The sequence below is a fragment of the Aptenodytes forsteri genome, unplaced genomic scaffold, assembly GCF_000699145.1.
Source record: "Aptenodytes forsteri isolate BGI_AS27 unplaced genomic scaffold, ASM69914v1 Scaffold96, whole genome shotgun sequence".
NCBI lineage: Eukaryota > Metazoa > Chordata > Aves > Sphenisciformes > Spheniscidae > Aptenodytes > Aptenodytes forsteri.
Genome location: NW_008795029.1, coordinates 1,296,585 through 1,322,645, shown reverse-complemented (window position 1 = coordinate 1,322,645; position 26,061 = coordinate 1,296,585). Strand labels below are relative to the sequence as shown.

The window sequence follows — 26,061 nt, the reverse complement described above, 5'->3', positions numbered from 1 at the left end:
TCTCCCCCCCGCAGACAGCCCCCCCCCAACCCTCCTCTTCCATTCTGCATACTGTCAGGGGCTCAGCCCCAAAACTTCTGGGTGAGCCAAGATCTTTACAGAGCTCCTACACAGATTCTTTGCATGTCTTCACAGTTATGTTTGTGTAATTAATTACTCGTTACTCGTGTGGCTCCAGAATTGTATAGCTATAGCACAGATAGATTCTAGTGCTGAAGGACACGCAGTGAGACTTTTGTAATGTTAAGCATCCTTAGTGCATTTGAGGACGCTTGCCCTGTGAGCATATAGCAATAATTCTGTTTGACTGATATCCACTTCATACTTTCAATAAAATACTGAAAATGGTAAGTGCAGCTGAGGACAAACAGCTGAGGACAAAATACATATTTATTTTAATCCTGAAAGATATTCGGGGCCGCTGCTCCCTCTGGTGGTTAAAAATACTCTTAATAAAGAATTGGATATTCCCCACTTGTCTTCACTAATGTAACACTGAGCCGATTACAATTCTGTAACACATGTTTAAAAGAGTGTGGAGTGAAACACAGTGACTTGAGAGTGCTACTCAGATCGCACAATAGTGTCTCCCACTGTGCAGTGTAATTACTGGTCTAACACCTCAAAGCCAATTCACTTGAGCGCTCGCAGTTAGATCAGCTGAAGGAACAAATACAGAGCCTGCGTTCACCTCTCATGTGGCTTGGGATAGTCTCGGTAGAAACCATGTAGTGCATTGCAAGGCTGTTGTGCATCGCTGTGGATTTTACAAGGTCACACTGGAGCATCAAGGTGTGATCCTCCCAAGTAACAAGCGATAGGACGAGAGGAAATGGCCTCAAGTTGCGCCAGGGGAGGTTTAGATTGGTCGTGAGGAAAAATTTCTTTACTGAAAGAGTGGTTAAACATTGGAAGAGGCTGCCCAGGGAAGTGGTTGAGTCCCCATCCCTGGAGGTATTTAAAAGACGTGTAGATGAGGCGCTTAGGGACATGGTTTAGTGGTCATGGTGGTGTTGGGTCGACAGTTGGACTCGAAGATCTTAAAGGTCTTTTCCAACCTGAATGATTCTATGATTCTATGTTTTGGATGGTGGGTTTTCTTGTTAACAGTTGCACCTAGGTCTCAAACTAATTTCTTTCAAAAGCAATGTTTGAGACTGCTTCTAAAATCAGACTGAGGATAAGAGAAAAATAGAAAAGAATGCTGAATTATCAGGCCCTATTTCTCTCTTTTTGGAAACTGCATCCTCAATTTTCACCTTGAAGCAGTTGCATTTCTTTGCCACACATGCCCTTGGTGGTGTTTCAATTCAATGAACATTAGCTTTTGGGAAGAGGGGAGCATGTGTGTTTGTGAGAGAGAAAGTCTGAGCTTATAACGACGTTGGAGTCAGCAGCAACACTGGTCTGAAGATGGCTCTCCAGCAAGGTCAAGTGTTTGTTGGCTCCCAGCTCAGTTCCTCTTGCAGCAAAGGCACAGCTGAGGAGCTCTGGTGGATGAACTCCAGCAAACCCCACTGCGCTGGGGTGAGAAGCTGCTCTCACTGCCTTTCTGCCCTGCATCCTGCATTGCTATGTCCTCCGGTTTTGGCAGCTGCCTGACCACCTGATGAGCTCCTCAGCTCACTGAGGCCGGAGCAAGCTCACTTGCTAAAGAAAAGTGAGTAAATTTAGTGAGCTGAACTGGTGCGGTGGAGGCTGAGGGAATCATACCAGCTGGTGTAAAGAAGGGTGAGGTGGCACCACCCCTCTAAAAGGAGGAGGGGGAGAAGAGCCGCCTTTGCTGGGCAGATCAGCTCAGCTGCCTTTTGACATCTCTCCCTAAGACTGAGTTTTATGCCTTTTCGGCTGAGGGGCAGGCACGTGTCTGTCCTGCCGTCTCAATTGCAGGGCGATCACTGGCAGAGGCAAATGAAGCATCTTTCAAATGGCTTCAGAAGATCTGCACATTGTTATTCACCACGTGCCTGAGTCTCTGGAGAGCCTGAGAACATTACATTCGTATGGGCCCGGACACCCTGTGAGCCTGCACTTCTGGAAACAGTTGATTTATATCCATGTTACCAGTCTCTCAAGTCTAAAATCTCCCAGTCCAGCAGTCCCTAGACAAAATAATAGGGGAAATAATTTATAATGGGGTGGTGATTATTTCCTCCCCTCAACACTTAATTTATTACAGCTGAATCTTCTGAAACTACTTACTTCATGTGACTCTCTTGCATAGCAATCTGCAGTTGTTCCATGTGTCAAACACATTTCATGGCTAATTTGGAAGGGCAGGTGCCAGCAAAAATATCAGCCCATGTAGTTACGTTCTTAACAGGTTCACCTCTGTTTAGAAGTCCATTCAATTGCTTTTAATTTGAAGTATCTAATGCAAAGGCATTTGGATGCATTTCACAAAAGCTGGACTAACACAGGCATCTTGCTTATTAAATGAGTGCAACAGCGACTGAGCACTTGCTGTCTTTTTACGTAGCACCTCTGCATTTTCAGCAGCCGAGTGACAGAATATTCATTTTTGTGAGCTGAGTAATGAATTCTCCTTTGTGCTTTCTGACAGTTTGCATTGAATCAGCAGAGGTACAGATGACTTGGTTACATCTGTTTTAATTTTTGAGTCTCATGAATTGATTTTTAAGAAGCAGAAGCTCTTTCAATGTTACTTGCCAAGATTTTGCAGCTGTGAATATTGGAACTTGAACAATACATAGCCCTTACAGTCAGAGTCTCATGCTCTTCACACATCGCAGCTAGAAATCTCAGTGCTGAGCGAAAAATAAGTGGGGTAACAGCGGTGATCGGGTGCTTGCCAATTTATGTAGTGTGGATGCTTAATGAGTTGCAGCATAAATGTAGTGCGAACGCTAGCTGTTGGGCTGTTTGGCTGGAACATTGAGTGAAGAAAGGAACTGGGCAGGCAAGCAGGGAAAGGATGCTGCTCAAGTATTTCCTTGCAATGCAAGGCATCTTCAGGACATGCTTATGTCTGTACTGCACAACGTAATAAGCAATAGCTTCATCTGAGCTTGAAGTTCGAAATAAGCCACTTTGGGTAGGAAAGCAGCAGTACAAATGTTGCTACCCCAGTGATCTCTGTGGGCTGATCTACCCAGTGACATTAGGACATGTGGAGCTCTGCATTCACATGACTTTACAGCTTCTAGATGGTAGAGTTTCTGTACTCTCTTGTTCGGTGTAGATACTTTGAGACTGATAGAATTTTACTGTAATTTAGTGTAGTTTCACTGATGCCAAAAAACCATCTCATGGTGGAAGTTGGTACTAACTAGAGCAGGAGTATTGAAGTTAGACCTTTGTTCATTAGCGCTGCTTCTTTCCTTACAAGTTTTGGCACACTAGTTTTCTAAGACTGTTATACAAAGAGGCAGTCTGATAACTGGACTGAAGAAAGGGACTTGAACCCAGGAGACATCCCTAGGTCTGTTACTGGGTCTTGGTGGAATAGGTTGTCCTAACTTCTCAGAGTTTCCGTGGATGGCATGGAGGAATAAGGTCCCATTAACTGCATAGCCTGAGACTGCACAAGTTTGGGCTACTTACTCAATGCTTACTTTGGACTACTTACCCCAAACTTACTTTGCAGTAAAATCAAATGGGAAAGCAGAGTAGAGGGAGAGGTGTAAGTAGTGTGTAAGTCCGTGCTCCCCTGTTAGAATAAGTGGCCAAGGTGGCAGGTTGCATGCAAAGAGGGATCCGGCAGCTCTCACACCTGTGGTCACCTTTATATTTCCTTACTTCCCTCTGGCAAATCACAGGCAAAAAGATGAGCTCAGTTCCAGTATGAGGAACCATGAGTCTGCAGAATTTGGGACGGTACAGCCCTCCACACGCTCAGGAGTTATGCTCTCCAGGCCTTGGGATATCCAGTAGCTTGACTGGATCTCCAGAAGTCCTGGACAAATAACCAGTTATTTTTCTTGTTGGCCTAACAGTTCAAGTCAGTAAAATAAAATGTTTCAACGGAAACCTGGATGTATCTTAGCTTGAAGTGATTCGGTATGGTCTTGGCTCTGCTCCTGCAGCTATGTTTTACTCCTCAGACATTGCAGCCTGGGAGGTTGAAGACAGCCTTGAAAGAATTGACTATAGTTGCCTTGGAAGCCCAAGTTTTTATTTATTTCAAGCCTTGAGTTAACCTCCCTGGCAAGCTAAAGCAGTCATTACGTTAGTGAGTGATTTACAGGCATGTTAAGGCCCTTTTACAGTGCCAGAACAGTCTTAAGGGAGCCTTAGACTAAGTGAAAATCTGATCTATAAACCTCAGTTTTATCTTTCCTTAAGAATGGAGGAAAGACTATTTCCGTGCGTTGCAGGGTGCAGTGGTTCAAAGTGTGTTGAAATCCTCAAATGGACAGAACTCCTGAGTGCATAAAGTATTAGTCATGTTGCACATGACTCATATTTCTCCGTAGGTGTCAAAATAATCTTGTTTTCTTCTCATTTGCACATGTTGTGCTTCTCTTCAGCAATGGAAAACTCTGTTTTATGTACTTGAGTGTCTTCTCCCTCCTTAGTCCATCTCCCAGCAGGTCATGAGAGCAAGTGCCCAGGGTTCAGTGTAAAATCCTGGTCTGAAGTGACACAACATCTGGTTTTGTAGAGATCCACTTGTTACTGCAGTGCCAATTAGCCAGCCAAAGTATGGGTTTAAGAACCTCTGTAATCTGTTCAACATTTCAGATAGCCTTCAGATTTTAGGATAATTACTTCAACATTTACTCAGAGGCCTGGATCCTGACACATTCTTCCTTAAAATATTTTTCAAAACAATTTTAATTACTTTAGAACTTGGACTTTGTACCTCTTACAGCTGACCTAGAAATATATTTCTTCAGCTGTTCTGCTGTTTGCTTTGTTTTGCTGTGTTTTGTGGTCTAACACACTGCCTGGGATTTGGGTTACTAGCAAACTTTATTCTCAAGCGATGACAAAGAATATTGGGGAGTAAATAGAGGAGATCATGCCATTTTGGCACTTGAAGGAAAAACTGATTGTTTGCCTCAGAAAGAACCTGTTTATTGAAAGATTTATTTTTGTGGGAGGAAGGAGATGAGAGGCAGCAGGAGAATTTTTCCTGGCAGGAAATTTTAATAAATGAGTGTTACTTTGATTTCACTGTCTCATGCTCTTATCATCTCAGTTATAGTTTTCTCCCCTTCTTCCTCCTTGGCCTTGCTTTTCTTACCCATCAATCACCTCTCTTCTCCTTTGTCTTTTCATCTTCTTAACAAAATCCCGGCCAAGGAGCTAAAAACCAACATCAACCTAGTGACTTCACAAATCTTCCAGTTCCTCTCATCTTCCAAAACTGTAGCTAGCACCATGTCTGTGGGTCATCTGTGGTTTCCTCTGCCTGCATATCATAACCTTTTCTTTGCAAGATGCCTGTTACACCTACTTGAAGAGTGAGCTCTCCAAGACTCAGGTGTTCCTCCTCTCTTGTGTGCTCAGTCCTCAGCTGGCCCCTGCAAGTTACTGGCATATTGCTGTGAATCTTTGTCCTAAACAATCAGGAGAAAAGTTTCTTGCTATTCACGATCCTAAAATCCAAATACTGAATCATTTGTTAATTACAAATAGCAATCTAATCTCCAACTGTTTTGCTGAAAATACTTAAATCTTTGCGTATGTGTTTTGAACTTTGTTGATCTTATTTCCTTGTTGGTATCCTTTGAAGATTGGTCTGTGTTTTGAATTTCTAAAACAGGTGCCATGTTTTTTAGCTGTTGTCCAAACTTGGATACCTTTTCCTTTTTGCAGTTGCTCACTAATGTTTTATTCATCCAATATTCCCACATTTTTTGGACAATGTGAAGTGTTTCTCCCTGTTTCACACCACACCGTGAAAGGACAACTCTAGTTACTTCCTGTGTGGAACGTATGGCTTTTGATTTGCTTGATTTGCTGTTTTCAGACTTTGACATGCATAATTTTTTTCCCTCTCCCCTATGTGTAGATTTTGCAGCCTTTATTCAGACAGTTTTCCTCTTGGTTTCACTGGGAGTCCCAGTATAGTGAATGTGTAATAGCTGCAATATTGATGTAGAGTGTGGATGGATTTTCTGCCTCTAGTTTTATCTGTTTTAAATACATTTGGGGTTGTAAGGAGAGGGACAGCACAGAAAACACAGATGTCCCATACAGCATTAAAGAAGAACCTAAAGGATGACACATACAATCTGTATGTTTGGCTTCTTGGGAAGATCCTGTATCTCAAAGCACTCAGGCTCTGCAACACCCTGAAACTCAAGACTAAGTGACAAGCCTGGTCTCCAAAATCTGCTGTTGTGAATGATATACAAGAAGAGCAGTGGTATTGGCCATTCATACAGTAGTGACTGAACAGTGACATTTGCAGTTTTCAGGAATTTAATCGCTGATTTGGGGTGTTAGATTTTCTATCAGGGTTTAATGGTATCTCTGTAGGAATGCAGGTAAGTCTTAGTAGAGGGAAAGTGGCCTTCCTGATCCCAGGGGTATAAACATGTTATGAACAGTGCTATCTAGGGAGACAGAAAAAAGGTTTCATTGACATTCAAAGAGTGCTTTTCTATTATGCCACACTCAGACTCTGCCAACCTATTATTGAACCAGAAATATTTCTTTGTTTATAATAATCCGTCTTTCAAATACCAGTGTGAAATGTTTGCTGTCACATGTAGCTTCTTACCACCTAACAGGTTTCTTGAGCACAGAAACGGGATATGTGGGTTGCTTGAAGAAGTAGCTTCAGCTATTTAGTTGCTAATGAGCTTTCTTCTTCCACAGGGAGAAAGAGGCTTGCCTGGACTACAGGGTGTGATTGGGTTTCCTGGAATGCAAGGACCTGAAGGTCCTCCTGGGCCACCGGGGCTTAAGGTAAGAACTTCAGCTTTAATATTTAAAACACTCAGATTTCCCTAAATTGTTGTCCCTAGGAAAGACAAAGCTATTTCTTTTCCTTTGCAGGGTGATACTGGAGAACCAGGACTGCCAGGAACAAAAGGAACGAGAGTGAGTTCTAACTTACTTTTTTGCAATTCTGATGTCTGTGGGTTTATATGTCTTTAACTCGCCATGGCTGCATTCAAGTGCAAGACGGAGTTAGTCTCTTCTTTGAGTTAATCAATGGCATCCCCTTGTTCTGCACAATAATTTCAAAATTCTTGCTTTTGCCTTTGAAGTTCTTTCTGCATTGGGCAGTCAGTGCCTTTGTTAATTTGCATTTTCACCTGGCACTTACCACTGCATCAACAGCACTGGTTTTAATATGCCTTTGATATCTTTCTGACATACCAAGAGGCTTTTTTCCAGCTTGAATATGAACCAACCTTATTACCTCATGCAAAATTCTCCTTTATGTTTGCCATCTAACCTCCTTGAAGCAATCCAGCAGAGAAGCTGACACACCCATGCGTACATACATGTTAAAAATGTGCAGAGCCGAATTAAAGCCAGGGACAAAGATCTCTTGACTTTGCTAGAAGAGGCTGTGAATATGCCTGTAACCTTCCTGTTGTCATTTCTGTTTAATGTGGCACTTATATAACACCTATTTTAGCACATCATATTAGCCAGGGCCATGTCTTTTGAGGTTTTGTGAGGTGCCAGGCTCATTCTGAGCACTTTCACATTTCGTAATGTAATGATGAAAGAGGATTCGAATGACTTGACCAGTAATGGTGCATACATTTTCAGCTATACCCTCTTGTCCACAGATTTCCAAAATGCCATCTCAGTTTTGTTCTCCATTTGCCTGCAGTTGCTGCAGCACATAGAATTTACTGAATCAACTGCAGTTTCTGAGCTATTACAGAGGGTGTATTCTGCTAGATCAAGAAATCCTTATTTCAGTCTATGATGTTCATGATACCCTGGGGTATCCTGAGTGTTAAAGTGAATTGGCGTCTCCTGGCAAATGTGTTTGTGTGCTACAGTGCAAGTAGACTATATTTTAGCAATTATAAAGTTTTGGAGGATGTAAATATACTATTGGAGCACAGGATCCCCATACATCTTTTCTGCTTCACAGTACATGTATTAGGAAATACTGCATGAATAAATAAGCTGGTAGGATGAAAATGATGTGCCGAGTCAAACTCCTGATTCATTACACTGGAAAGCTGTTCAAGGGGAAAGAGTTGTCTCAACCCGGTAGGTTTTTTGATAATAAGGATGAATTGATACACTGATGTGGAGTATGAAAGATAGAGAAGCATCTTTACAGTGTGTTAACATCCTCTTCTGCTATGAAGAGGTGCCTACAGTACATTTCATTTTGGGAACAATGGTTGTGAGAAGACAGCACCTCTGCATTCCTTTTTTCCTGTGCATAAGGCTCTGGTCCAGTTCCTGTAGAAGGAAATCCATATTGCTGCTTAAAAAGTTAAAGAAATATAAAAAGTTGCTTTCAGTTATTGATTACTAAGGTGCCATGTTTGAGAGGTTTTGAAGATTAGAGCTATTTTGTCAAGGAAGTTTAAAAGAAACTGTTAATTGTTTTTTGACTGTCACCACTGGAGATGTGACTTGAGCTCTAGCTTGTCGTTGCTGTTTCGTGGGTTTGTCATTTCAGTTTATGTTTTTGTCAATTGCAGGGCCCCCCAGGAGCATCAGGCTTTCCAGGAAACCCAGGCCTTCCTGTACGTATGAAGTATATGTATTTTTACAAAGAAGATAGAAGATTTAATCGTGACATCTGACCTGGATTATTGCTAATATTGCTAACTTCTTTACTCTCTTTTCATGTAGGGCATTCCTGGACAAGATGGCCCTCCTGGTCCACCTGGCATTCCAGGATGTAATGGCACAAAGGTGACATTTACATATGTTTATAACAGCACCTCTGTGTTGAAATAAAAACATCCCTCAAGCATATGTTCCCTAAACAAAACCAATTTCTCTGTTCCCCTCAGGGTGAAAGAGGTCCAGTAGGTCCCCCAGGTTTACCAGGACTGACTGGGAGCATAGTAAGTAGATTCTTTCATGCTTGATTCACTTGTTTCAACCCTGATTCTTGAAATGCAAATATAACTATATGAAATTATATAGAGTATAAGATGTAAAATATACAATACTGAGGAAGAATAACATCAAATATGTCTTTTTCCACAGGGACCCCCAGGACCTCCTGGAATGAAGGTACATTTTACTCTACGTGTGTTCATATCCTGCTTCTAACAATAAGAGTTAGGGTCAACTCTACACCCTCTAAGACTAGCAGTCCTTACTGGAGGACTGAAAAATTGTACTGGCATGTTTCACTTTGTACTCTGTTCTGCAGTCCCACTAAATAAAGACAGTGGGGTGACCTCCAGCTAGTAACAATTGAACATATGTGTTGTTCCATGCAGGTCCTAAAAGTGTAAGTATTACATGGATTACAACAGAAAAAAATAGTACATATCATTAATGATGTATAAGTAGTATGGTGACCACCCAATTGTGCATAAAGATGTAGATAGATTTTATGGTTCAAACATTTGTTTTGATATTGGCATTTCATTTATCTAAATAGTTTCAAATAGATAATGTTTGTGGAAGAAAGTCATATAGCCCACAATATGAGAAGCATCCAACACATACTAAACAGTTTTCATAAAGAAAAAAATTACCTAACTAGGTATCTGAGTGCGTTTTGTGAGCTGGAGAATGAAATAATTGAATGTCAACAGAGAGCTTTTGCTCTTTAAGATGAACAGATATAATTTGGAACTGTAAGCTAAATATAACTATAAATGTAATCTCAGATTTGTAATGACATGACTACCTGAAGTTGTAAAATGCCCTTTTCTCTTTCTCTCACATGGGAAGAACTGACTTTAGTCTATAAACAATGAAGTACTGGAATGTTTCTTCCCTAGGCATGTATGCATAGGCACACAACTCCTGAAATAAAATCACTTACAATATTGCAACTTTGTACAAAAATGCAGGAAAAATGGGATCTTCTGCTATCAAAAAAAGAGACATAAAGAAGTGGAAAATGATCAGAATAGTTTTCTAAAGTAAGACAAAGTGGATTTGTTTTTTGAAGAAAAGGGATGCCTTAAATGGCTTTTATGTCAAAATTAGGTATAAAACTGAAGATCTCAGCCTGGAAAAGAGATTGTGAGGTTACCGCTTCCCTCAGCAGCCAGGTCAGATGCTCCCATTGTGTGGTGACACTAGTAGTGATAGATTTGGTAAGAAAATCTTTCTGACTACCCATTATGGTATAGGAAATTAGGGTATGCAGGAAGATTTGGTGCTGGAATCACTTCAGGTGGTTTTAAAGGACATTTGGCAATTAAGGTCTTAACTTTTAATATCTCTTGCTATGTTTCAGCTGAATTAAAAGAAGTAAGGTGACTTTTTTTAAGTCAGCTTTCCAAATGATTCTGAACTTTGCATAGTTCCAACTTTCCTCTCATCTCAATATTACTGTTTTGGAATGTATTTGAATGGATGTTCAAGTATTCTTCTTCTTCTTTTCTTGTTATAGGGAGATCCAGGTGAAGTGATCGGTCTTTTACCTCCTAGTGTGCTAAAAGGTGATAAAGGCTTTCCTGGCCAACCTGGACTACCTGTAAGTCTAAATGATGTTTGAATAGCAGTGAGCTTGAATTAAAATTATAACAGTATCATGAAATTACAAAATAAATATCACTTTTTAATTATGCCGTTTTAATTTTTCATAGGGTCCACCTGGAACTCCAGGGTTTCAGGGACCAATGGGGCCACAAGGTCCTCCAGGAGATCCAGTAAGTTTCCTCTCATGGTGATTTGCACTTTACTTGTAGAGCTTTATTATAGGAAAGTTCTACAAGGTGTGTATAGCTGGTGTTTGTGGGGATTTGGGAAAGATAACCTGTGGTTCCAGGCTTCATGTTTAGCCTCCTGGACTCTACCGTGGCAGGAATGACTAGGTAACATAGGTTTTCAATAGCAGCTGCTCCTACAGTCATCTTCTCTTCTTGCAGGCTTTGAGGGTATTTTTGTGTGGGAGGAGTTGTAATAGTTATTCCTCCTTTCCCCTCTTCCCCCACTTAATTTATAGAAAAAACCCCACAAACCTAGCAGCCAGATCTAAATCAAAATGTTTGCTGAGGTTGTTCTTATGGGCAGCCACGGTAAGTAGTACTGTGGAAAGCAGGATATCAACTGTCTGTTACTATGGTAATTACCAAATGCTGAAGGCATTTCAGCTATTTGACATTTTGACAGGTCTAACAGATACCTAATATCTTGTCTTCCTGTACTGGATGCAGGTAACACTAGCAGGCATCAGTTATTTCCATTTGGTAAAAGTCCACCCAGTGTTTCTGGCTATTACAGTGAGCTCTGTGAGATTTCTTACCCTTCTGAAGAAAACTGAAAGTAATGTAAAGGAAAATGGTAGTACAGTTTAGTCAGCATTTGCACTTGCTGATGTGAAAAAGAACAACTTTAATGAAAGAAGGGTGAGGAGTAATATCTAGCGTGCAAAACTGCAAAAAAAAAAAAAGCAATAAAATTATATTACAGTGCAGTACCATAGACTTTTTTTTGATTGTCTCCTGTCTAGATCCTGTTTAGGTCCAACACTCTTAAGTGCAAAACAAGGTCTGATGGGATAACTTAGACAGATTCTGTTTGGTTTTATTATTTATTTTAAGTTGTGAGTTATGGACAGTAGCAGAAAAAGACTTTACATCTTGATTTAATGGAAAGATTTGCATTTTTGCTATCGTTATAGAATAAGGCATTATTCCAACTAGTGTACTATATACATATATATGCTAAAGTGTACTGTTTTGTAGGGTCCCCCAGGGCCACCAGGACTCCCAGGCGAGAAGGTAAGACTCTTTTTATTATAAGGATTAAGTCTATTTGTTTATTTATTTGGCACACCAGTTCCCCAAAAAGCTGGAAACAAATGGTCCTAGAAAAGTGGGTTTTCTACACTAAAAAATAATCTGTTTTTATGTCTTAATGAGCATCATAAAGAGAGATTTTTAACGCATTTTTTAGGTTTTTATCAAATTTGTTTGGATCTGTTACCTCACGTGATCAAATCAGTAGTAATTACAACATTCTGTGATTATTTGAACTCATCTGAAAATGTCAAAATTTTCAGTAAAGTGATGAAAAAAGATCATACTGACAATAAAATTATCCGATAAATTTCATTCTATATATTTTTTCACAAATTGCTGACTTAAGAAAACAACAGGGAGGGTTAGGACATAATTATTTATTTGTTTCACATGTGCATTTAAAAGACATATCCTGTCTTTTATATCCTCTCTTAACTTTTGCCGTGTACAGAATACCTTCATATATGTGTGTGTATGCACGTATGCACTGCTGATAAAAATTGGCTAAGTATGTGTAATTTTTATTTTCAGGGCTACATGGGGTTGGGCTTTCAGGGTCCCAAAGGTGAAAAGGTAAGTCTGTTTTGAAAACTCCTAGAGAACAACTGTCAGAAATATTCTTGATGCTTTGTTTTAAATAAGTAAACTGTTGGAATCAATCTATGGAGAAAATAAACGTTGTAATTTTTTGAAGACTTGAGTAAATCTGTAACTTACACCTAAATGAACAGAAGTCATGAACGGTTACAGACTTTGTTCATGGTGATGTTATACCTGACATTAATTTAGGTCATTATCCTGTTTTCCAGCTGTGACTAGTACCAACTACTTTAGTTGGCAGTAGGCAGATCTGGAGACATTTACTCTGTATATTAGGACTCATCATGAGATTTATTTGAAATCGGTTTAGTTCTGAGGGGTGAGGTTTAATGTGCTGTGCAGAATTATCAGAATTAATTGTGGCAGGACTCTTGAGGGCCTGTCTGCCTTAGTTTGGATTGGTAGTTTATACTTTTGAAGCAGATCTTTCAGTTGTCCCCTTTTACTGGGGACAGCTTTTGTTTTGATGCAACCAGGAGCAGTTTGCAGAGCACACAGGCAGGTTTACTTTTGAATGAAACTAAGCCAGAAGATGTGCTCCAGGATCCCATTTATTCTCTTAACCAGCATCAAATGGGAGGTAAAACATGTTACGTTTAATGCATTACCTCACCCACTGAGAGGTCTAGGCTAAAGTGCCTTATGTTGCATTTTCAGGAGCTAAGAAATGCATGTAGTCATGGGTTATTTGGTAAATTGATAGTGTGTTTCAGCCCTTCTCCAGAAGCTTCTCATGAGTGTCATTGACAGAGGCCTTTTGGAGTATAAGTAAATTATGTTACTTAGGTGGTGTTTTTTTATCCACCACCTTATTTATGTATTTTGAGCCATGCTATTCCTAATGGTTAGAATTTTTTGCTGCATGACACAGTGAGTTTAACTTGTTATCATAAAATTTCTTGAAAAATGTTGGCCACAGAAGTATGTGGAGATATCTTGGACTCCTCAGGTTTGTCTTTAGCAAAAAACAAATGGCATTGCTATGCATTACTGCTTGACAGAAGTGTATCAAGCCTTTTTGGAGGTGTTTTACTGTAAAATATAGTGCTTTTGCATTATATAAGGAGATGAGGTTCTGACCCTGCTATGGACACATACATACTAAAAAAGTATGATCCACAGTTACCACCTTGAAGTTGGCCTTTACGGACAGTTGTAAAGCTGATGGAACACTATAAGCTTTGACTAACATTTTCCTTCAGGCATCAACTTTTTGCACCTGACCTCTTTCCTCCTAATCTCCTTCCTCCTAAAGGAGGCACTAGAAAGCTTTGTACTATTATAATAATGAGTTTGATATGTTCTTGATATTCGGTATTAATCAATCTTCACCCTAAAAGGAGATTCAGAGATCTTTCTTCAGGGCAGTCTCTGTCTGTCACCCATTATACAGTTGTGTCTCCTGTAACTGTGTATGTAACCCTTTCTCTGATTGATTTTACTGAAATAAGAATTTAAAAGAACCCATTTAGCTATATTTTTAAAAGCAAGTGGTAGTTCTCTTTAATGGTATTTGTCTTAGTAACGTTTGTTCTCAGTGTCAGTACTGTTTTCAATGGACTATCCTGGATTTGGTGTTGACAGGGAGAACAAGGGGTAAGGGGCCCCCCAGGCCCCCCAGGACCAGCACCACATATGAAAGAAAAAGGGAGTGAAATCATAAGGGGAGAAAAGGTGAGACCTCAAATGATTAATCTTGTTGTACTCTTCATTAAAATATGATCAATAGGAATTAGCAAACAAAAGTAAAACAGGAAAAAGAGAATATGAAGTCACCTACAGCCAATTCTTCAAAAATTTCTCCCTGTTTTACTTCATGAATGAATTTTGTTTGTCTTTCTAGAAGTTTCTCTGAAAAATATATGATAAAATGATAAATGCATAAATAATCGCGTAAATAAGTAATGCATACAGCAGAGGACTTTCTGAGGAAGGAGGATTGATAAACGTAGTCCTGTAGACACCAAATATTCTAAAAATTTGAATTAAGTAGCTTATACTGGACTTTTCATATACCACTCACATTCATGGAATCTGAGTGTTAATGAATTTTTCAATTATTGAATTAGGCAGGCTAAACAAAATATACTAGTACAATAAACTAGCTTAATGGATTAGCATTTTGTGTTTGTCTAACTTCTTGCACATCATACTATTAGGCATAGTTCTTGAAGTGGAGAACAGAGTCAAATGTGCTTTTTCTGACATGAAGAATTAAATGATTTACAACCTAAATTAATAATGGTTAAGATTTTGCTTACTAATCTACTTTTTTTTTATAATTTCATTAGGGTGATCCAGGTGAAAAGGGTGAACAGGGAGCCCCAGTAAGTATTGTGTAGAATTTTTTTTAATTGCTATAAAAATTATGAAGAATATGATAATGGCCCTGGATATCTTTATAGCTATTTGATAAAAGCAAGTTTACTTTAGAATTTGGCAGTATTATTAATCTGGTGTGTATTTATTTTCCAGGGATTGCCAGGTTCAGGTTTCAAAGGAGAAAAGGGTGAACCTGGGAAGCCTGGTCCACGTGTAAGTATGCTCAACTTTATCAATACCATAATTACAGTCATTGCATTGTTTCCATAAGCTAATTAAACTCAGTAACTATTAGTGAAACAGCAAATTTGGTATTTTTCAAACCAGCAAGTTTTGCTGTAGGACAGGTGTATAAGTCAAGGTAGTAATAACATAGAGTATTATTAGTATGTAACATGCTTTCAGATAACTAAAGACACCTAACAGTAGCTTGCAGTGCTGAAGGCAAAGGCAAGACTCCCACTGATCCCAGCTGAAGCAAGATTAAGTCATTCCGGAACAGAAGGAAAAGCAAAGAAAAATGAATCACTCTGTAGGAATGACTTTAGCTAAATGGAACGTGTTGAATTTATTTCAAATAGTCTTACGTGCAATCTACTAAATAAGCCTGCTTAGCCTAAAGGTACCGTTTCTTACAAAGAAGAGGAACGGAGGAAAAAATTCAGATGCCTGAGATATCTTTGCTTGCTGGTTTCTAGCCTGGCCATAAGGTCTGTTACATTTGCCTAGTCTGACCTACATCGTAGTCTCATCCATACAACTTCTGCATCAGTCATGCTATATCTTTCATAGCTGAGCTGGTAGCAAAACCATACGTTTTCTACATGAAAACGTATCTAAAGTATTGTTTCTCAAATTGTGGGTCTTCATAAACTGTTCGCAAAAGACCCAGCACATCTACAGGCATTGAATTGTACTTCAATCTGAAAAAGAGAAAATCTCCCTCTCTAATATACTTCAAGGTCGAATGTTCTATCATCCTTTCAGTAAAGATACGCGATGGGATTATCCTTGCTATCATGTATGCGTTTTTACTCTTACAGTAAATGAGTGCTTGAAAGCTAGAAGGACGGAGAAATGTTGGCCTAGAACTTGTTGAGGAAACCAGAGCATCTTTGAATTGTTAAAAAATATATCTTTCAGTGTCTGCAGAGTTCCCTGAGCAAAGTTTCTAAGATATTTTATACATAATTGTTGCTGTTCAAGGAAATCATAGCTACTTCTGAAATTAAGATAAGGCTTGAAAGATGAACATAAGTTAAGATCTGATATTCCAGTTTCATGGAATGAAACCATATGATTAATTACAATCACAGTGCACATTTGAAGACTCTCCTGACTTTACAGATCATATTTTTAATTAATGTGAAATTACAGCTTTCAATTTAGAGGAAGTGTTTTTTACCACTGGATAACCACACGATCTGATACGAGGCCACTCTCCAAGCCTTCTGCTGAAACTGAGCCACCGAATGTCCATGAATAAAGGTTTTGTGAGGCTGGAGAGTATATATATAGAAAGGGATTCCTATGAAGGGAAAAGTTTCTGGGTCTGGTTCCAGTTTCCTGTGCTGTTGATATATTTTGCCTTGAAGCGTCCTTGACTGGGAAATCCGTATGTTATTCCTGGCTCTGGGAACAGATTTGCAGGATTTTATTTAATTCTGCAGCTTGTAGGATGTTGAGTAATATAAGCAGTAGGCAGTCACAATTCGCCTGCTTTGTACCCTCTGCACTGTTAGCTGTGTTACCACACTTCGGTTAATGCATTACAATAGCGATTATTTTGTTCTAGTGTTTCACCCACTGTATTCAGAAATTGCATGTATGTGGCCATCTGTTTAAGCTGAGTGGAACTTGGTGTTTTACAGGGAAAGCCTGGAAAAGATGGTGAACCAGGACCAAAAGGAGAACCTGTATGTATTTTACTGAATTTCCAGTACTGTTTCTTACGTTAGAAACAAAGAACTGTCGGCGTATTATAAATGGTTGAAATTTTCTAGCCTTCTGAATTGTTTACTTAAAGTTGTTGCTTTCAGTGAATTAGTGACTGGTCTGAAAATTTAAAACTTTGATGCTGCCAGAGCTAAGACGCAACTATATTTGTCTTTTCTGGTTTTGCTGTCTTCTACACTCAGGGTTTGCCTGGTGGATTTGGGATTCCAGGACGAGCCGGGGAGCCTGGTACGAAGGTGCGTAGTAGCGGCCTTTGCTTCCCATCACACAGAATGAGGAGTTAAGAGCTTGTATGGCGTGTTCATAGATGTGCATTAAAACATAAATATACATAAAGCAATATTAAATGAATGTTACTAAGTTGTAAAGTCATCACTCAGAGACTAGGAACAGTCAAAATTAAGGTAGCTTAGGTATCCCTGGTTTAGATCTCTTATATGAATTGATTAATGCAGGCTTTATTTTCACAAGCTCTTTGCCCAGCCAGCATATGTACAAATGTACTTTCCTAAAAATCCCAGTTTCTCTTTACATAGTGTAAAGCAGTACAGGCCCACAAACTATCTACTTACTGTTTATTATAATGGTCCAGGTGCTTATCATTTGGAAGTTGTATGAATCTGTATCAAAGTGTTCATTTGCTAAGGAAATACTATTTTGTGGGGAAGAAAATCTGAGCTGGATTTAAAATGTAAATTGTATTCTGATTTAGGGTGACAAAGGTGAACAAGGTTTTCCAGGACCTCCAGGAAGAGTAAGTAAAATAAACTTTTGTTTTATTTTAAACTTAAATGAAAATATAAATTTTGTGAAAGTCAAAGTGCTCAAACAATGAGGAAAAAAAGAGATTCCGTGCATGTTCTGATCTCATTCTAATCAGTCATGTCCTCATTTTTTCTTAATGGAAACAAGAGTTGGATACAGTTCTTTTAAGTATGTTTGAAATTTGGGAAAGGGGCTCTCAAAGAATATGAATTTCAAATGTTTTGGACTATGAAAATGATAAGCATTGTTAATCAATACAAAGTATCTAAAAGAGAGTTCAAAAGAGTAAGTCTGTCAGCTTTGCAGTCTATAATTTTTTTAACACTTCAAATAAAAATTGGGATTAGCCAGTAACAAATAGATCATTGATGGTGCTGCTTCCCCAACATGGGGGAAAATTCCCAACATCTGCTAATTTGATTTGAAAAATGGTGAATACTTTCTGAATATTTTATTGCAAATATTGGTATCCTGTATGTCAAGCTCAGATCAATGTTAGCAGAAATTGCCAGAACATAATATTTTAAAATTAAAGGTAATACAAACCTAATGGGTCAGTGCTTAGACCATGCTGAGGTTTCTTGACATCATTCTTGTTCAGAAAGGTGCCGTAAAGCTCTCCACTTAATCCTACTACCGATATGAAGGAATTTTGGTATAATAGGAAATATTTAATTTCTCTGGTAATTCCTCAGCAGCTACAACCTTCTCACAGCAGTTGTTATGTATCACTGAAATTGCAAGTATAACCAAAACTTCTCAAAATTGTTTTCACAAAACAAAATGGCATCTGTACGATCAGGTCAGGTTGGGGGAGGTACAAACAAGGGCACAGTTGTATGTTTCTAGTGTCCTAGTCTTTGTCCTATGATTTAGGTTATAGATACTGGACTAGTAGATACCTTTGGTGAAAAAGGAGAGCCTGGAGTTTCAGGTTTGCCTGGACTGAAAGGTCAAAAAGGTGAAAAAGGTATGTATTTTGTCTTGTCTTTTTGATTGAGTTATGCTTTTAGTTTTCTTATTAAAGGAAATTAAAACTGCACTATCTGTGAGCTCTATATGACAGTGAAATGTTCCAGTTATTTATTTAATTGCTTTCAGGTTATTACATTTTGTTGTAGTTTGTAGGATGCTTCTTCTCATCATAAATAAGACTGCCTTTCAGTTATAGATTTGAAAAGGATAAACTGGGATCTGTTTTTATGGCAGTTAAATAAGCCAGTGAGATTATTTAAGAAAGATGGAAATCAACACAAGCATAAAGAGGATAATAATGCAGAGAATCTTGAGACTTCTTTAAAAGAGTCAGTAGCTAAATTTTAATCTTAAAATTGGCTTGCATAATTTACAAAATTCTTCAGTAAACAGGGAAAATCAAGCATTCCCTTTCCCATTTTCCACATTACAGACCTTACCCTATTGAAGAAAGATCAGTGGAGAAGGCACACAGCAGGGCCCTTTCTGTAAATGTATTGTTTGCAGATATCTATAGATTATTTAACTTAACCTTTGATGCAGGGCATACTAGCTTGTAATGTGTACTTAAATAGTATGTGCTAGAAGTTCACTGACATTGGCATTACGACTTCATTGGCCTAATTGAAAACTTCTCTTTCTAAAGGTTTCCCTGGTATACAAGGAATCCCAGGACCTCCAGGTATGAATTTATGCCCACTGATTTTGTTCACATTTTTCCTGTGTTCTTCTTGGGTGAAAAGTCCCAAGAGGTGTTCTCCCTAACTGCTGCCAGTTACTGCCTGACTTACAGGACACCCAGGCAGTGGCCTCTCCGGGCGCTTAGGGACATGGTTTAGTGGGCATGGTGGTGTTGGGTTGACGGTTGGACTCGATGATCTTAGAGGTCTTTTCCAACCTCAATGATTCTATGATTCTATGATTCTATGTGCTAGAAGTTCACTGACATTGGCATTACTGACTTCATTGCCTAATTGAAAACTTCTCTTTCTAAAGGTTTCCCTGGTATACAAGGAATCCCAGGACCTCCAGGTATGAATTTATGCCCACTGATTTTGTTCACATTTTTCCTGTGTTCTTCTTGGGTGAAAAGTCCCAAGAGGTGTTCTCCCTAACTGCTGCCAGTTACTGCCTGACTTACAGGACACCCAGGCAGTGGCCTCTCCGGGGATCTAATCATCCGTCTAGATGATGATAGGGATTTCTTCCTGTAGATTGCTTTTCTCGTGTCTCTGATGTGATCCAGCCTTGCTCTTTGTGTAGAGCCCTGATAACTTTCTGCTTAAATTGAAGAAGTAGTGTGCACAGGTCGTCAGAGAGAGCCCAGAGAGTATGGCTGCACTGGGCAAGAAGAGTTGTAAAATGTGAATACGTGTGTGGGTATGTGCATATGTACCTATGTATGGATACTCATATGTAGATAATTTGTTTTGCTCTCACTTCAGCTCTATATGTGTTTGCATGTATATAATAGAACGAGGTTTGTAGAGAGAAATAATAACATTTATTAGATCAAAGTCATTCCTGAAGGCTTCCTGCTTTTTTTTTGACTATGTCACTTGATCTAATAGAAGTTATTTCTTTTGCCTGCAAATGTTGCCTTTTTCATAGTCTTAACATCTTCACATTCATGACAACACTGCTATTATGTATATATGTACATGTGTTTGAACTAAACCATGATATTTGTTTTTTAAAAATTAAGCAAATCATCTGTGGAAACCTGACTCTAGCACATCCTACAGTGATACTACTATTACCTCCTTTGCTCACATTTTCTATCTTGACAGTGAGATAAATATGAAATTAATGTGAGCCAGGGTCAGATAGCTTCCAGGAAATTTTTCACAGTTTAGGGAGGAGATACTATATACCTCAGGCTGTAATAGTCCCTAAAGAATTCTGTGAGACAAGACAAGAAAAATAGTAGCTCTTATTCTGTCATTACCCTACAGAAATTGAGATTTGTGTGACTTTCATATCTTCCTGCAATGTTGCAGAAGGCTCAAAATGGTTTAGTGATCAAGTCTAGCGATTAGTTGTGAACTGAAATAACTCATTAAAGTATGAAGACCTGAGTGACTGTACAAATAGCTAAAAGGAGATCTTAAGTAGTTTTTTCTAGCTGTTTAACTGCTTCTCTTTATTGGCTGTTGTTTGCTTATTATTCCTACAAACAGTTTTGGTTTTAGCATTCCTGAAATCTGCTAGCTTTGTTGAATACTTATCTACTGAAGTTCTTAGAGACACTGTCCCTTTCTAGGTGTGTTTAAGATTTGGTTTATTATGAGATAAGGAAGAGTGTAATAGTTTCTAACTGTAATAGCTAAATTAAGTCCTGTGTCACCACTTTTTCCTACCCAGCAAAAGCTGATTAAACTAAATCTCAGAAAGGCAGTTAGTACAGAATAAGAGTGTTTGTCTGGGGACCTAACCAAAGTGAGTTATTCTGAGCTGTAGTGTGTATGTAACCTCAATTTTGTATAAATCACCAATAGTAAGAATACAATCCCTTTTCATTTTGCACTGACATTTTTCTGTTTCTCTCTGAAACCTAATGGAAGTTAATGTGTTGATAATGTTACTGCCTTCCTGCTTGTAACTTTTTTACGTGTATGTTTTACTCTGTCCAAAGGTCGACCGCTTCCTGACAGGATAGGATCACCTGGTGTCCCTGGAGAGAGAGGTGAAAAAGGTGAAAAGGGTTCTCCGGGATTCCCTTTACCCGGACCCCCTGGAAGAGATGGTTTCCCAGGTCCCCCAGGGTTGCCTGGCCCACCAGGTCCTCCAGGCAAAACAGGTGGGTAAAGCACACGGTTGCTTTTCACAATGAAGACTCAACAATGCACATTGCATGCACATAAAAAAGGATAAGGAGACAAGATTATAAAAGCTATAATCAGAATGCATCTACATCGTGGAAGAAACATATCTGAGTTGTTAATGGACCAAGTAAAAGCTGTTCCATGATGCAGCGAGCTGCTTGTTTCCTCACTGGGACAAGGATTCTTTGCTAAATGTTTTTAAAATTTCTTCAAAAGTACCTTGTGGACTGTTACAATATAGCCAAATAATTGACCTTAATACATATTCATTTCCTCTGTGTCCTAATGTGCCAATTTAGAGATATTTATAGATTTTCAATGAAAAAAATAACAGATACTAATATTGTTGGCATAAAAGATAGCTGTTCAGTATCACAATTTACAAGTCTGCGGTACCAATCTATGTAACAGGTGTAAGAACTGCTGACCGAGATACTATTCTGCTAGAAGTTTTTATTGTAAAATGAAATTATCTTACAGGAGAATGGGGTCAACACTTGCTTTATAGAGGTAAATGAAAAGCTAGTAATGATGTGACAAATACATAATAATATTAGTAATAATGATAACAAAATTATACAGCTATGTATAATTCTGATAAAGCATTTTTAAAGAGAAAAATGTTTTGGTTTTGCTCTGCAATGAAGCAATGAAAAAAGTACATGTGAAAGTGGTCCATGCTGAATAGCTCCTTACAACTGATGTTTTAACTCTTTTATTGAAGGAAAACTTTTGCTATAGGTGATACTGATATTGTGAGTTAAATTGTCATTTCAACATAAAGAATGATATCTCTATTACAGTAGTTTATTACAGGTAGTCTAAAACTAGTGAAAGGAACATTATTCTCTATTGAATTCCTAAACCAAAATACTTGGTTCAAAAACAACTGAAGATGCCTAGTCGTTGCTGTGTTTGCCAATGAAACAGTACAAAATCCAGCACCTAGAATATGGAATTAAATAGCTAAATCTTACCTTGCCCTAAAAATAAGAGCAATTCCTGTTTTTCATACAACATGTTTCTGTCACTGCTTAATTCTGCTCCTTCCCCAGACACTTCTTTAGCTTTCTTCAAGTGCATAATGGGAAACAATTTTTTTTCATTTAACTGTTGCTTGCCAGACTTCACATTAACATTTTGACTACTGGCTTTGGCCAGAATGACGTCATAGAATCATAGAATCATTGAGGTTGGAAAAGACCTCTAAGATCATCGAGTCCAACCGTCGACCCAACACCACCATGCCCACTAAACCATGTCCCTAAGTGCCGCATCTACACGTCTTTTAAATACTTCCAGGGATGGGGACTCCACCACTTCCCTGGGCAGCCTCTTCCAATGTTTCACCACTCTTTCAGTAAAGAAATTTTTTCTCATGTCCAATCTAAACCTCCACTGGTGCAACTTGAGGCCATTTCCTCTCGTCCTATCACTAGTTACTTGGGAGAAGAATTTCTTCTTGGGATGTCATATTGTATTGGGTCAGAACCTCTGCCATATAATCAAACAGAACAAGCACAATTTGTATTCTCATATCAAGCCTGCTAAATATTCTCATTTGTTACCTATTTAAGTTCCTAACATATGGAGTTTCTTGTTTTCAGGAAGCTTGATCGGTGTGAAGAAGTTAAATAGACGTTAACAAGCTGCTCTTGACCTAGAAGGTTTCCTAAAACATTGAAAACAAAAGTCAGGGTACAAAAAACTCTACTTAATGAATTTCTTCAGAAAGTCAATATTCTCCATTCTCTCAGGGTCAAACCAGCAATTTTTCACCCACACCACTTTTCTTAGCCAAACCTTACAATAAAAATAGATTTTATGTAAAAGTTGTTTGTAACCTTGTTATGACAGAGCCTGTCTTTTCTCTGTAATTTTTGGGGTTTCTTAAGCAGTATATATGGAATTAGAATACAGAATCCCAGTTAAATTTTTCAAAGTAAAACAAATAGAAAAATAAAATGCTATCCTGACTTACCCGTATTCATAGATACATTCTATCTATGAATAGATAGTCCTATAATGGAAACTTGCACTTGTCAAACAATATTCTTTATTGCATTTCCATTGCAGATGGAATTGACCAATGCCAGCAGGGAGAACCTGGTGCACCAGGTAGTCCTGGACCTCCAGGAAGAGATGGATTTCCAGGAGAGATGGGAGAGAAAGGTAATATTATTTAAAGTGATTGCTTTCTAATGCTCTGTACCCTGGAGCTTGGGTATGTAAAGAGGCTGAGCAAGTTAGGCTGGATCCAGACAAAGTGTACTTAAAGCTAGTTAAACAAATAGTTCATGGACATGGAAGATGTTTCTCGAGTCTCTGGTGAGTAAAAGAAGGATATTGTGTATTAAGTTGTGTGACACAAACTTCACTTACACTTCACTTAGCCTACACATTGCTGGAAGGTGATAAGGGGTGGCGCAGGGCTGAAACAGGAGCTAGGAAGAAAGAAAGAAAGGGTTGAGTATAGCCCCATTAAGTAAATGGCAATTGTTCATGGCAATTTAAGATGTGAATTCTGAGATGAAGAATTAGAGAGGGGCAAATGAGTTGGGAATGGAAATGGTTTATGAATCATTGCCATGAGTATAATTGAAGCTAAAATTGTAACACCTATAAATAGGACTGTCAACCATGTGTTTTAGCAGCATTGACTAAATGGACATATAAAAAAATGAGCTGCACTCATTTACACAATGGCTGATTCTTCCTAATCTCATTCTGCTCACTGCTTTTCTAAAACTGCAAAATTGCAGTGACTATAGAGCTTCTCCTTCTGCTTTAATCTTTTTATTTCTTCTATACCCAGTGTATATTTCTTTTCTTCTTTTTGATCCTCTTCAGCCTGGTCCCTTTTAACTGATCTGTTAATTATTGTCCCTAGAATAAGACTTAAGTTGATTTTCATGCCATTCCTTTAAAAATTTTAAAGAATTTTGAATATCAGTTTGCTGATGAATTCTCTTTGAAGCATGTAATTAGAAGTAGCACATTTATTTTTATTCTTTCAACTTGAAGTGTGTTAAATTGACATTTGCCCCTGAATCCACCTGCTTGCAGTTGTCTTAAATCTTTTCATTGTTATTCATTAGTTTTGTTGGGGTTTTTTTTCAGGTGACAAAGGTGAATCCTGTGCCTTATGTGATAAAGTAGGACCTCCTGGACTTCCAGGACCACAAGGGCCACCAGGTCCAGCAGGTAAAAACTCATTAACTACCTGAGAATTAACTATGTAGGCTAAAATCTAAAAATACAGCATATATGATAAAATTAATTTCTTTTTGTCCCACTAATCAAATTGTTTGTGAAACTAATGATAGGAGGATGGAATATTCCTATTTTTGGCCTGATTCCAAATTTCTGATGCAATCAACAAGAATTACCAGGGAAGCAGAAACTGGCCACAGTGGAGGGTCTTTGCAAACTGAGGCCCAAATATTTTCACAGAAGGCTGTGAAAGTGAAAAATAATGTGGGAAGCATTTGCCCTATATGCCCAGGCTTGGCAGTGGCCCATACATACATTCCCAATCCTAGCATTGAATTCTGTGGCCAAAACAAATAATTATTTTTCTGCTACATTATGAGAGAAGTGCCGCATGCAAACAGTGACACTATACCCAACGTTTGTTCTACTGACTGTTAAGAAAAATGAATACGGTTTAGGTAGTTTCAAGACTGCAGTGGTTACATGATAGGTCTAAACAGTAAGGTGAATTCGTTCCTAACTCAAAGGAATCATCAACTTCTGAGTTTATGAATGCAGACACATATAGCACATGAGCACATGAATCCAGACAACTTCACTGACTTTAGCAGCATTATGCTGATATAACGGGATGGAATGAGACACTTTGAGAAGGATCACAAAGAATTCACATACAATGAGCTATTTGTAAAAGCATGTAATAAATAGAATTGTATTTTTGTCTCTCTGATAAGGTTTTCCAGGACAATCGGGTTTCAAGGGTGACAGAGGCTTACCTGGACTTGATGGCCTTCCAGGGGTACCTGTAAGTAATGCCTTGCCAAATGCTGTGTGTCCTATGAGGCATGTGATCAAAAAACATGTGATCATCAGTGTGGTTGTGTAATAGTTCTGTGTAGGATCAGACCAGCACAGCGATATGATAAAAATCAAGGAACTATGCCTAGCAAAATAAACTAGGAAGCAGCGTGGTTGAGCTATGAGAGGAAAAAAGAGCTGTCAGAAATGGGTTGTATTTCTGTGTTTGCCCATCATATCAACTCAACAGGACACACGACCTTCTGGCTGAGCAAGCTAAGCAGTGGAGTTGGGTAAAAAGTAGGATTTCGCAGGAAACAGATGCAGGTCTGCCCTGACCTTCTTGTGAATCATTCCGGTAACTCTTTGCTGTTGTGTACATATATATTGAGAGACAGACAGTGCCACCTAGTGTAGTGTAAGCAATCTAATATTAGCATGCAATATACTTCGGCAGTTTGTCTGAATTTTGGGAAATGTGTGCAGTATATTCCATAAAACATAATTAGTTAGCAGGAAAGCTAAGTAGTTTTGAAGAAATAAAGGAAGGCTGTGAAAGTGGATAGTATCCTGATAATATTATCACTTGTAAATTATGTTGACGCAGTGTAACATGACTCTCAGTGAGTAAGGCCAGATATCAGAAGCTGAAGACCTGTAAGCATAGCACTTGTCTAAAATGTAACACAAATTCATAGAATCATTCATAGAATCATTCATAGAATCATTAAGGTTGGAAAAGACCTCTAAGATCATCGAGTCCAACC

General features: G+C 38.6%; 1 protein-coding gene across 1 annotated transcript in view; it reads left to right on the top strand.

Moving 5' to 3' along the window:
- The window catches only part of COL4A1 (collagen type IV alpha 1 chain), a 75,007-nt gene that overhangs the window by 12,150 nt on the left and 36,796 nt on the right, over nt 1-26,061 (top strand). The window contains exons 2-23 of the mRNA XM_019471226.1: nt 6,793-6,882; nt 6,973-7,017; nt 8,601-8,645; nt 8,755-8,817; nt 8,919-8,972; nt 9,118-9,144; nt 10,487-10,570; nt 10,683-10,745; nt 11,784-11,819; nt 12,372-12,413; nt 14,025-14,114; nt 14,732-14,767; nt 14,916-14,975; nt 16,634-16,678; nt 16,901-16,954; nt 17,431-17,472; nt 18,360-18,453; nt 19,105-19,140; nt 21,094-21,258; nt 23,360-23,455; nt 24,404-24,487; nt 25,231-25,301. Of these exons, the coding sequence (XP_019326771.1) occupies nt 6,841-6,882; nt 6,973-7,017; nt 8,601-8,645; nt 8,755-8,817; nt 8,919-8,972; nt 9,118-9,144; nt 10,487-10,570; nt 10,683-10,745; nt 11,784-11,819; nt 12,372-12,413; nt 14,025-14,114; nt 14,732-14,767; nt 14,916-14,975; nt 16,634-16,678; nt 16,901-16,954; nt 17,431-17,472; nt 18,360-18,453; nt 19,105-19,140; nt 21,094-21,258; nt 23,360-23,455; nt 24,404-24,487; nt 25,231-25,301 (1,374 nt within the window). The 5' untranslated portion in view covers nt 6,793-6,840. The remainder of the gene's footprint in view (nt 1-6,792; nt 6,883-6,972; nt 7,018-8,600; nt 8,646-8,754; nt 8,818-8,918; nt 8,973-9,117; nt 9,145-10,486; nt 10,571-10,682; nt 10,746-11,783; nt 11,820-12,371; nt 12,414-14,024; nt 14,115-14,731; nt 14,768-14,915; nt 14,976-16,633; nt 16,679-16,900; nt 16,955-17,430; nt 17,473-18,359; nt 18,454-19,104; nt 19,141-21,093; nt 21,259-23,359; nt 23,456-24,403; nt 24,488-25,230; nt 25,302-26,061) is intronic.